This window comes from Lytechinus pictus, chromosome 3 (genome assembly GCF_037042905.1).
Source record: "Lytechinus pictus isolate F3 Inbred chromosome 3, Lp3.0, whole genome shotgun sequence".
NCBI classification, from domain to species: Eukaryota; Metazoa; Echinodermata; class Echinoidea; order Temnopleuroida; family Toxopneustidae; genus Lytechinus; species Lytechinus pictus.
In genome coordinates, this window is record NC_087247.1 from 14,998,416 (window position 1) to 15,011,136 (window position 12,721).

At 36.4% G+C, this 12,721-nt stretch overlaps 1 protein-coding gene across 2 annotated transcripts in view; it reads left to right on the forward strand.

Annotated features, from left to right (window-relative positions):
• The first annotated feature begins 359 nt into the window (after nt 1-359).
• LOC129257762 (DNA topoisomerase 2-binding protein 1-A-like) overlaps nt 360-12,721 on the forward strand; it is a 40,961-nt gene continuing 28,599 nt past the window's right edge. The window contains exons 1-9 of one of the 2 annotated variants that reach the window (XM_064096473.1): nt 360-669; nt 3,475-3,571; nt 4,067-4,206; nt 6,495-6,627; nt 6,835-6,942; nt 7,746-7,819; nt 8,190-8,320; nt 8,596-8,714; nt 9,543-9,663. In XM_064096473.1, the coding sequence (XP_063952543.1) occupies nt 3,503-3,571; nt 4,067-4,206; nt 6,495-6,627; nt 6,835-6,942; nt 7,746-7,819; nt 8,190-8,320; nt 8,596-8,714; nt 9,543-9,663 (895 nt within the window). In that variant the 5' untranslated portion in view covers nt 360-669; nt 3,475-3,502. Of the gene's footprint in view, nt 670-3,474; nt 3,572-4,066; nt 4,207-6,031; nt 6,208-6,494; nt 6,628-6,834; nt 6,943-7,745; nt 7,820-8,189; nt 8,321-8,595; nt 8,715-9,542; nt 9,664-12,721 lie in introns of those variants that run through there. The other variant, XM_064096474.1, reaches the window with a different exon arrangement.

Below are 12,721 nucleotides of genomic sequence, written 5' to 3' on the forward strand. Positions count from 1 at the left end.
GGGGGGCTAGATCCGCCTATGGGGGTGGGGGCTCTTGCCGGGGCTCTTAATTGCCCCCACTAAATTTTTCACGACCAACCCACGGGAAAAAAAGGAAAGGGATAAGGGTGAAATATGGCATTTTCAGAATATTGAAAATCCATCACAAACTTGGATTTTTGTAATCAAAACGTTGAAAGTTTTGCTCGCTCGCAACTTTTTTTTTTTAATTATTAATTTTACAGGAAACTCTTCAACATTTTGGGCTCAGCCACTGCTGTTGAACAATAGATAGGCCTACATCTAAAATGAGATAAAAGTGGTAAAGGCGCTTGCATGCTTGAATGGATAGTTTATATATCCCTGGTTTATTTGAGGATAATATATCCCGGCACACAACAATGAATGAGCCCCGCTGAAAAATCACCGCTCAGGAATGCCAAACAGTTCAATTGAAAAGCCTCAAAGATCATTATAAAGAGGGCGTATGCACGCTGGCGATTCGTGCATTTCGCGCGCGTTTTCGCCTCCCACGAAGTTTTCATTCAAATTAAAAGGATTGGAGGCATCATGGCGGAAGGCGGGAAGGAGCAAGGAGAAAATATTTCGAAAAGATTTGTTAAAATATAGAGCAACAGGTGATATGATCGACTTAGAAAAGTTTATTAAGTTCATCTAGTATTAACAGAGGTAACTATGTGGTAGCGTTTAATGGTTTTTACTGTGCATAAATTGTATTTTGGGGGTGTCAAATAAGTGATGGGGAAGTGGGATTGGTGTCTTGTTGGTGGCTGGCTCGGATGAGTGGTGGTGTTTCATTTGTGTGTGCATTGGGTCGTGTGGTTTTAAACGTGCTTGTGAGTGTGTGTATACAAAGTTCTGCATGCGGCATGCAGGCGCATGTGCTGTCAAACAAGTGCTTGGCTTGAATAATTTTGCTAGTTGTAATGTCAAACAGTCGTGCACTTGTCTGAAAGTTGGTGAATTTAAAAATGTTGATTGTACGACCATGGCATTGATCAAAAACTGAGAGTGACAATGAAATCACCCTTGATTTGATTCGATTTAATTTCATAGGAAAACAGTCCTGTGGCTGTGACAAGACTTGATTTTTTTTCTGCTTGTCTTGCCTCTTGTCAGTGTCAGAAAAAAAAAATGCTGGCAAATATTTTCTGTTAGTGTTAGTCCACAACACATTTCAGATTTAATGTTCGGCCCATCTGCTGATATCATTAAAGGGATTGATTTTTTATTTTAACAACTTGTCTTACATTTTATGAAAACATTTAATTATTTTCATTTCAAACTGAGTAAAAATGGAAATTGTGTTTTTCATGACATTGTCATTGGAAATTAAAGTTACACAGGCTCACAGCAAGATCTTTCAGGTTTGGCTGATTTAAATCACTGAATTTTTCTAAAAGAAATCATTCATTTTAAATCACTTCCATTGAAATGTGTACAAATGATTCAAGATATTTTTATTTTTTACAAAAAATAGACAGATTTGATCAACTTTATATCATTAAAACTCAGAATGAATAAATCCTTGGTATCTACATGTCATGCAGGTAGAGTAACTGCCCTGATGTGCGGCTTGGTGTCAGTGTGCGGCCATTCAGCAGACTGCAATAATATACCACTGAAATCACCAACACACTAGACATTCACCAAGTCACTCCCACACTACACAATAAGGGGTCCAATAAGGTGGATTTTTCATGGTATCCTCGATGTTCATGGATTTTGAAAACGTCCTCGCGTAAAAATGGCACTTTCGCAAGCCGATGTCGGCCGCTTTTCCCAGAAGTCAATGTTACGATCGAAAAAAAAACACGTAAATTACGACAAAACCGCAAAATATCGTCCCCTAATTGCGGCCACTGCAAGTACGCTCACTATTTTCACATGCTTTTGCAATTAGTGCGCACTAAGTAGCGTTCGCGCGCCGTTTAGAGGTGAATTGTCAGTAGGAGCTAAATACCCTACACGAGAGGATGCAGAAAACGGCAACTTCATCATGGCTTACATATTCTATATACATTCAATTTTGACTGAATTTAATTTGAAATAGTGGAAGTTAAGAATAATTTTAGTAGTGAAATTTACGATTTTAAAAATTGTCAGTGTACGGGTTATATTTTTGGTGTTTGCACTTGCACTTTGTTTAAAAAAAAAAAACTGATTTATATCAAATAAATCTGATTTTTTTAATTAAAAAAAAAAATCGCCAACCATGAGATCTGTAGACTATTGCAAAGGTAAAATTCAATTTTCAGATGAATAGTATAGAACAAAAATTGTTTCCATTTTTATATGATTAGGGGGTCTAGTCTAGATCTAGGACTCGAACTCAAGGCTATTGCTACAAATGCAAGTTGAAATTATGACCAAAATTTGCTCCAAAAAATTGGTCCGTTTTCCAATGTTAAGTCGAGATGTGAGCAAAACAAATTTCCATGTGGACAATAAAATCAAATTGAATTGAATGAAGACCACATCTCATCGTCTTCATGTCGCTTGATTACACAACTTCAAGGCAAAAGGTGTAGCAGGGTTAACACAGTAACAAGGTCTTCAAAAGTTGAAATCCAAATCTAGGAGAGGGATTTTTAATTGGACGAGTGTTATGCCTTGATTGCACTTGGCAATTTCTACTTATGATATAGAATCTTATCCATTTGGTCAACTACATTGTGCAATGACCCCCCCCCCCCCCCCAAAAAAAAAAAAAGCCCAGCTCCCTTGATGCTATAGAACTACCCTGCGACTTTGGTTTTTCTTCCGATCTGGATCTTTGTTCAGCGTAGTTTTGGGAGTATTCTCTCATATCTTGCTCTGTGGAAATGTTTGAAAAAGGAGAAAATTCTGTTCTTTACCAACATGTACTTCATTTTATTTCAAAATGAAATTAACAGGGGAAAAAGTAAATGATTCTTATTTTTAAGGAATCACAAATTTCACATTCATTTCCAATCATTGGGAAGCTAAAGGGATTTTTTTTTTTGGGGGGGGGGGGAGATACATGTATTTTCAAATTCTGACAGTTCATCCAGATTTCAAATTTTTAATGACAGTATTAAACTCTTAAAAGATGAAGCTTGTAAGCGCAGTATAGCCATAGCCCCTAACTTGGAAATTGGGAGGGGGGGGTGGGTTCCTCTCGAGACATGAATGAATAGTGATAGTGTAACCCAGTCAGTTTTAAAATTATGATTGTCAGCCTAGTTCAGGCTGGTGTAAAATAAATCCCTGAAAATAAAATGTAGGCCTAACTTACCCATGGAATATGAAGTATAAAGAACGTGTGGATATTTTTTCCCCTGAAAGAAACACATTCTGGAAGAAGTTGATATTTTTTTCTCCAGATGCTTGAAAATTGGAAGACCAATGATACAGCATGATTAATCTTTTTAGTACGTGAATCTTAATGCAAAAAATGCTTTATCCCTTTGCTAAAATTATCTCTATAAATGTACTTTCTTTCATTATTAGTCGTTCATTCGGCTCTTCAAATGGAAAGATGAGCACAAAGGTGAGGTTTGTGGTGGATGGATCTGGTGAACAGGATTTGATGTTAAAAGCAGCTCAGGTAAATACTCTCCTCGAATCCCCCCAATATATAAAGTTTCACCTTCAATCTTGCATAAATTGCCTTTGTTCCAACTCACAAAAGTAGAAGAAATTTCTTTGAGATATATTTGTCCATATTTAGGCATTGCAGGTATGAACATTTGAATGGAAACCATTGTAAAAAAGTTAACAAGTTTAGCTTAGTTGTATTGTATTTAGTTTTTATATCTTTTTCTTATTGTATGTTAAGTGGCAATTAAAAGACGGCATGCATTTAATGCCTGTGTAATGTATGAAGCAATTTCAACCAAAAATGGAATTCTCTGCAATTGTAATATACAACTGATTTTCGTCAAAAGAATAGGGTCCAACAACAAAAAAGGTTCTTACATGTGAGCCTTTTATCCGCTAATGAATGGCATGACTTTGTTTTGATCACTGCCAGTCTGCCAATTTCCCCAAATAAAGTTGATCAAGAATTAAAAGAAAAATTGCTCTTCTGCCTTATATTCAGTCTGTTCAGAGTGCCCGTCTACCAACAGAGAAAATCACTAGTAAAGATGTCTTGCAGCTGAAAAGCAAGGACAAACACCTCTACGTCTGTGGTCAGTTCTTGGGTGAAGCATTTGATCACTTGGTCAATATAAAATGCAGGTAAGTCAAGTTTAAAAGCAGCATGGGAAGGGATGGGATAGTGCAGGTATCATTGAAAAGAAAATACATGTGACCCCCCCCCCCCCTCTCGAGTTCCTGCAGTGTTATTTCCAATATTGATATATCAAAACAGTGTTATGATAATATGGAGAAAACATTTTTTCAAGGTATGGAAGAATATGTAGGCTACATGTATAATTGAGTCATGAATTTTCTGCAAATTGAATGATCTTGGTGTGACCCTTCCCCCTTCCCCACTCACATAAAATACCAAGACATTATTAGTATGTTGTGCCTTGATTCTACCTTTGATTGAATTCGTTAATAAATAATTTTTTTTTCAATGTTCCATGAAAGGAGAGTATGAAAGTTGGCAGCACATGACTGTAATTAATCCTTGAAATCTGTTTTGGACTGCTTCATATATTTCCTTCCCATGATATTGGACATGAAGACTTAAAAAGAAAAGGATCCTCTTAAATTGTATGATTTGGTTGAAATTGCTTCATACAATTTGAATAGAAAGGGGGGCAATAAATAAAAGTATATCATTGATATGCAATTGAGAGAATTGATGTCACTCACTTTAATAGATATTTTATTGTGTGAATTACAAAAAAATTAAGCAGTTTGTTACAATTTGGATAATCTTAATCACAGTAGGTTAAAGGTATTTAACTTTGTGAGCAACCGATTTAAAAAATTCTCAAACCAAGATGAAACATGTGTACAAGTGCATGTATTAGAACTAATAAACCCTGAAAACAACCATTATTGAGAATGAAAAGCTAAAACTACAAGGCAAACCTCGATTTTGTAAATAGGCGTCTTATAGACGCCTAGATAGTACACATAAGTGTATGGGATGAAATTAAGATGGTGTTTTCTGTCACTTTATATTTCAATTTTTGAAGCACTAAATAATTATTTTCGAATGCAATTTTTTCTGGGCTTCATTTTTGTAACATATCACAGACACAGGTGACAAGTGTGACCTTCTAGCTCAGATTTTTTAAAGTCAAACCAATGTTAACCAATCACTTTAAAGACAATGGCAGTTTTCACATGTTTATGGAGGAATCAAATTTTATTTTCTATAATGTAAAATTCGAAAATAATTTTTATCTAATGAAATACAAATGGAATAGTAAGTGATGTCATTGCTTTGCTCATTTGCATGCCCACCAGAATGTGCATGTAACTTACTTTCCTATTTTACATCAAATTTTGATGAAATTTTAGTATTGAACCAGTGGATTCCCCCCCCCCCCCCTTTTTTTGTAATCACATCAACTTTGATGGTGTGATGCAATAATTTGGATTTAAGTTCATGGAGGTGTATGACATAGAATTTGGAAAGAAAACATCCATCATTGGACTTGTAAATGATAAATGTTAAATGGGATGGATAAATTCTTTGTTTAATGAGGCAGATGAATGCTTGGTGGCATTCGATGTAATGGTTCAGTGGTTCTTTTTATGATGTATTGAGGGGTTGAGCAGTAGTCTCCTTGACCTAATGATATTCAGATGCATTGTGAAAGACATTTAATGAAACAGGTGGAAGAAGTTTTTTTTCCAATGCATGTGCTTTCAAAGCCAATGAAAGGAATGCAATTAGGTCCCTGATTTACTGCTTCAAATATGTACACACATGTGTAAATCTGGTTGGTCTATTGTGTTGCAGTGTGCTGGTATTTGGATTATGCTGCCGTATTTTTCTTTGTTGAGCACTTCTTTCTAATGGCATCTCCCTTTGTCATTTGAATGCATTCATGCATGATATGGGGTGGGCTGAAGTACATGTAGGTGGTGAAGTTCCTTCATCACATTGTGCTGTGCATTCATGCCACACATTTCAGCAGCCTACATTGTAGGTGTAGCATGTGTGCAGCATCACAGAGTTTCTGGATGACGTGAATTGACCTTTTTTAATTTGGCATATACCATTCTTTGTAGAGGCCATTACTATTGCCTAAAATGTTCACTGGATTTGAAATGGTAAGCTTGGTATTCAAACAGTGGTTCCAATTTTATATGATTCTATTATGTATTTATGTTATTTTTAATGCTTTCACAATTTTGACATGGCCATGTATGCAATTTTATTATGAAATCCAGGAGAGTATATGATATTGTCTTTGGCATATTTGGAATGGATAATTGCTGTTACATGTACAATCTGCAAACGAGTAAACCATGGTTTCAAAACCAACTGATTGAATTTAGGCATGTATGTTGATCAGCTAATTTCTTGATGTTTGAATCTCCATCTCTCTTTTTTCTAGGATCGTTGGTCCCCAGTGTGTGATATCTTGTCTAGAGCTTCAGAAAGCTGTTCCCAATGTCCCTCATCCAATCAACAACATAGCCATGCAAGATGTGGTCGTCAGCTGCTCAAGCATTGAGAGGGCACAGAGGGTAAGAAGCACTTTTTTTTTTTGGGGGGGGGGGGGGTTAGTAGCCTGGAGGCGTCTGGATAGTAAAAGTAATATACTCTACGTATGGTCACTCCCCGAACGCCTGGCGTTTGTACATGTAGGCTCCCACGCACCAATCTTATAGCAATATTTGATGGGTGTTTGAATATAATTTTTTGAATAATCGTGTTTTTCCATTTTATTTTAGGCTCGAATCCATCAGCTGTTAGAATGGATGGGTGGAAAGGTCTCCAAGGACCTTACTGAGATAGTAACTCACCTGGTCGTAGGAGAAGTTGGCTCCAAGAAGTATCATGTAAGTTATCTCATTTTACATTATTGGCATAATTAATGATCATTAGGTTGTCAATGAATTGTTCAACACACATTTGTGACGAATTATAAAAGTAATACATGTATTTAAGTTTCTATATTTTTGTCATCACTTCAGGGCCCTTGGACTAGGATGGGTAGTTCTCAATAATTGTTTACTCGAGTCTCCACTTCATTTTTTCTTAGGAAAAGATTATCAACTTAACCTGAAGAAAAAAAATCAAAAAGGAGGGATAGCTTACTAAGAAGCAGAACTTTTTCCATTTTTGATGAAGTCTTTAATTTTTTTTTTTTTTTACTGTGATCTGACTTTAAGCATCTATGGTAAATGCTACTGGCTAAATTTTTTATTCGGTTTAGAGATGGTTCCAGTTGTATCAGTCTAAAAATATGTTAGAAATGACTGCAACAGTGTTTGTTTGCGTAAATAACGGTTCTGCAAATGAAACGGGGCCCATCTTACAAGAGTTGATATTGATCCGATTAAACACAACTGGAAAGCCAGCAATGCCGTCGAAAATGCATGTTTCCTAGATACGTTGTCTTGACAATTCAGTGTGCTTCCTTTTTTTTTTTTTTTTTACAAAGTGACATTTTCTGGAGGAAAAATCACATTGATGGATTACCATATAGTTGATTGGATCAACCACAACTCTAAGTGTTAGATAGGATTCGGACCCAGATATAGATTTACTATGAAATAGTGAGTTAACCTTGATTTTATATACTATCTCATGTTTGCTGCAACTACATGTGTTTTATTTTAATGTCTTATGTCCTATTTAGGTTGCTGCTAATCTGAAGAAGCAAATAATGCTGCCAGAATGGATAGAAGTAGCATGGGAAGAGAGCCAAACCAAGTAAGTAATGCAGAGAAAAGAAGGCGAGGTGTGACCTAGAGATCACATTGATATATCTTTCACTTCCTGTTAGCAGTGTTACATTTTCAGAAAATTAGGAAAGGGCCCCTCTTTTACATTTAAGATTCCCAAGTCATGACAAGGATTTCCTCGGTCCAACCCGTATGTTAATCATCCAGAAATGATATGTCCAAGCCATATGAAAAGGTGTGAAATTATGGCAGTTTGATTGGTTCAGAAAGATAAGTAATGATTAAGAGAACAAAAAATATATAGAGTGTGCATGACAGATCACTTGATGAAACAAAGGGAATCTGGTCAAATTGCCCACCATAAATCGTCCTTTCTCCTTTGAATTGTTCAAATTCAGACACTTCAGTGCGAAATCCGAGGAATTCCATAGTAGATACAGATGTCCTGCATTCAAAGGCTGTATCATCTGTGTGACGGGGGTTGAGGCATCACAGAGACAAGATGTCAGGCAGCGTGTACCTGAATGCGGTAAGTTCAAGACTTGATAATGTGCCATTCCCGAGGGAAATGTTAATAGAAGTAATCACTGCAAAATGTGAACTTGTGCAGTGATATACAGACAAGTATACTTTCAGTTTTGGCTATGTCTGTTTGTTTTTCTGACACCCTCTTCCAGAAAAAAAGGTAGAAAAGCAGAACAAAGAATAGTTGAGAAGAAAATTGTACAAACTCCAAAATGTCTACTTCAAACACCATAATTGCAAAGTAAATAGAAATGTCAACACCTCTGCTCTTTTCTTCAGGTGGTTACTACACTGGAGAGCTGAAGTACAATGAGTGTACCCATCTCATCGTAGGGGCTGCAAGAGGTCCAAAGTTCGAATTTGCTAGGAAGTGGAAGATTCATACTGTTTCTATCAATGTAAGTAGTTCTTGTCCATCAGTTGTAAGTCCTTTGGCCTGTCTGATAAAGACGGGCATGATATTCTCCCGATTAAAATCAGAATTTCGATTTTTTATTTTATATATTTTTTTTTACTTGAAATCCTTTGCCCAAGAACATTCTCATGCTGTTTTTAAAGTCAAATGATAAAGCTATCATGCAGACTAGCCTTGAAAAATCGTTTTTCGATTTCTTTGCCGAATTGCTATGCAAGAGCTTGTAACCCCAAACGGAGCGCCTCTGACTTCGGAGGTGACTTAGCGAACCTTGGCTATTTTTCAGAGGGGAATATCATGTCTGATAAAGAGTTACTGTGGTAACTTTGCCTTGTTGCAACTACCATGTCAACAAGGGTCAGCTGACAGCAGCCAATCACAATCGAGGTTTCCATGGTAGTTGCAATAATGGCAGCCACCATTGTTGTATTTATGAAAACGGTCCCTGCCAAAGATTCTTAATATCCACTGAAGATCCAAACATGTTGCAGGTTCAATTCCTTTTCAGGATAATAAGCAGAACTGAAGAGATAAAAGTGACTTATTTTGTGAGTGCTTGATTAATTCTTGTATTAATGAATTATGAAGAAAGATTTATTGTGAGCTCTTCTGTAGTTTTATCGAGGTGACATTTTGGTGCTGCGTAAAAAGCTTGCAACAACCAGTAGGAAAAAAAATATTCCATCTTGCCTTTTTTTTTGTGCATCACATAATTTCTTGTGAGCACTAGAATATAGCGCTTGAGATGTTTTAATGTGACAAGCATCATATAAAAGTGGAGTGACATGATGATCATGTCTTTATTTTTCAGTGGTTTTATGACAGTGTAGAAGCTGGTTACTGTCTGGATGAACAACTCTACAATGTACTTTCACAGGAACAACCAACATCAACCCCAGTCAAGGCCAATCAAGAACACCCAAGGCTTAGTAGTAAGTTAAACCATAGGACTCGCCTTCACCAAGTTCACTAGAATGTTCAGTAATTGCCCATTTGAGGTTGAATGCCCTGTTTTGTCACTTTTGACTGACAACATGTACAGTGGTGCGAAAAAAAATATTAGTGAACCCCATCAGAAAATGCCATATTTCAAGTGTTCTAGTTCTGCCATGTACTAAGTAATTGTGATATCAGATGATAAAATATTATATTCAATTAAGTTTGTTTCTCAGGGCTCACTAGACTTTGTAGTGTTGTCTCCATTCAACACTCAGCATGAAGGAGTGCACCTTTCTGGTAGGGTTCACTAACTTTTCAGTACCACTGTACGTAGCCTCTCATGACCAACTGAATCATCTCTGTAGGAGCACCATTTTGGCCAGCAGATTGCCAAGGTTTCCGAAGAGTAGGCTGTGCACTCTTCCAAGCATCGCCTTAAAGTTTCAGCAAGTTGAAGATGGGCGATTCCCCTGAGAGGAGCTATAGATGCATCTTGATCTCTGAGGATCTCGGTAACCTGCAATAGACTGCTTCATATCGGTCGAGGCAAGTGTAATTCTGTGACAGCATTGCAGCAAGTATTGCACTTACCCCGGCTGATATGCATCGGTCTCATACATCGTCTGGAATCATTGCCGAGCTCACAACGATGCGTTTGAACCACAGCAGATATTTTATCAAAATGCGAGGTTTGGGGTTACATTCCATTCCTATGGAAAGTTAAACAATACATGGTTATTAGGTTATCAATGCTCATTAGGTGAACGAGTCGAGAAGTGGATATACCTTGTTAAAAATTTAAGATGTATAGAATTATAAATGGGTGTTTATTCCACATTTGCTCTCCAGTTTTTTAAAATTCAAGCAACTTTCTTGGAGACATGCTTCTAAAATGTGCCAAAGTTAGGATTACAGTTCACAATGAATGATATAAAATTTTCTTATAGATGGCTTCCTCTTCATGGAAAAGAATAGTTCTTAAAGGGATTTACAGCAAAATGGTAAATTTATCAAAATCGGCTAACAAATAACAAACTTATTGAATTTAACCCTAAAATGGCGGGGGGGGGGGGTTGAATCAACCCCCCCCCCTCAACATTTTCTGCGATCATTCCGCCGCGCGAATTTTTTTGACCGCGCCACTTGCAGAGTTTATACTTTTAAGTCTTGCGCATCTTTTGAGACCAAATTTACGATGCCCGGGTACGCGGTTCCGAAATTACGCAACATTTTGTAAGTGCATGTCAGACCAAAAATTGTTCCAAAACGTGATTTTGTGTACAAAGTCAATGCAAATTGAGTTTTCTCATCTTATTCATAAAGATATGATTATTTTTACTTCAAACAGCTGAAAGCAATTGATTTTAGCATAATTATGCTTCAAAAATGTTGTGCAATAAATCTGGTGAAAAAAACAAAGAAAAACAAAAGGTTGAAAAACAAAGAAATACATAAGAAATTCATAAAACAATAAAAAACATAAGAAATTGATTTCCAAACCGAAGTTTTTTTCAATTGCCATTGTTAAGAATGCTAAAAAGAATATTTTTACCAAAAATTAGCATTCTAGGAGCTTTATTTAGTGAATTAGAGCAAAAAGTATGATTTATGCATAAATTAACATAATTAATTCATACAAAATAAAATCTCATTATTTTGGAAAATTTTACCATACAGCCTTGTAGATTACATCGCACACTACCAGCGTGCAAATTTTTGCGGCGCTCGCGCGATCGATGGCCGAGATCTCAGGGGGGAGTTGAATCAACCCCCCCCCCCAGCCACAGAACAGCCAAAAAAGCCCGGCCTAGTTAGGGTTAAAGATTTGCATTATTTCGATGAAACAGTTCTATGCATGCCTTCATGAATATTCATAAGTTGGGCTGATGATGTTAGATCCCCACTTTTTCTTTTGTAATTTATTATATGAAATAAGGTTTATTAAAATCTTTCAAAATTTGTATATCAAGAATTAAATCAACTGGACTGACAACTGATTAAGTGCATTAGTTATTTATTGCTGCAACTTATTTCATCATAATGGAGTCAATTCACACATGTATGAAAAAATGATCATTTCATGTAATAACATAAGAAAAAGGAAAGTGAGGATGTGACATTGGCCCACCTAATGAACATTCATCATGATGTGCATACAACTGTTTTCACAAAATATTGCTAAACTTCAAATTCAATAACTTTATTTGTTATCCGATTTTATGAAATTTTCAGCATTTTGCTCTGTGAATTTTACTCTATTTATTTAGATATAAATATCTTCAGCTTGGAGCATCCCTTTAAGTCTCAATTGGGGTTATTGCGATTATATTACCACTGTTTAGATAAGAAGATAGGATGTTTACATTAGGAGTCAAACTTCACTCTACTTTGCTGTCAATAATGAAGATGATGAACAGAAGTCAATTCAGCCTCTTAGCAGCCCTGCTGAATGGATATTGCAAGAAACACTGACGAAGCAGTTGAAGTCTGGCTTGTGTACTACGATTGGGGCTGTCAGATAGGTCGTGGTGAGTGCAATGTTTGATTGTGTTGAACGATAATATTGCACTTACCCCGGCTTATTTGATGCTCTCTGATTTCTCATCTGGACCTCGATTACATGTCAGAAGCTCGTCCAACATCATCTGATCTACAATGAACACTTCAAGAAATAGTATTGAATTTTATTTTTGTGAAATAAACTGGCCATCATTGTATTGAGGGAGTTTGGAGCTGAAATTTAATTTATATTTTCTGGGCATAATTATTTTTCTTTTTTGAAGAAATCTCAGAATATTCCATTTATCAAAAACAATAAAATAACAAAAATGTACATGTATACAGGCAATTTAAAAGAAAAGACTTTTCCATTAATGAAAAGAACATAGCGAGCAAACTCCCTCTTTATAGTGGTCTCCCATTTGGCTGTTTTGCACAGGGCGGAGCTTGTGTAATCCTGTGTTCATTTGAAAGCCAGTATTGCACTCCCCCCGGCCTTTGAATGACAGCTACCTACATCAAGCAACACCAGTTTATATCACAAATGAATTT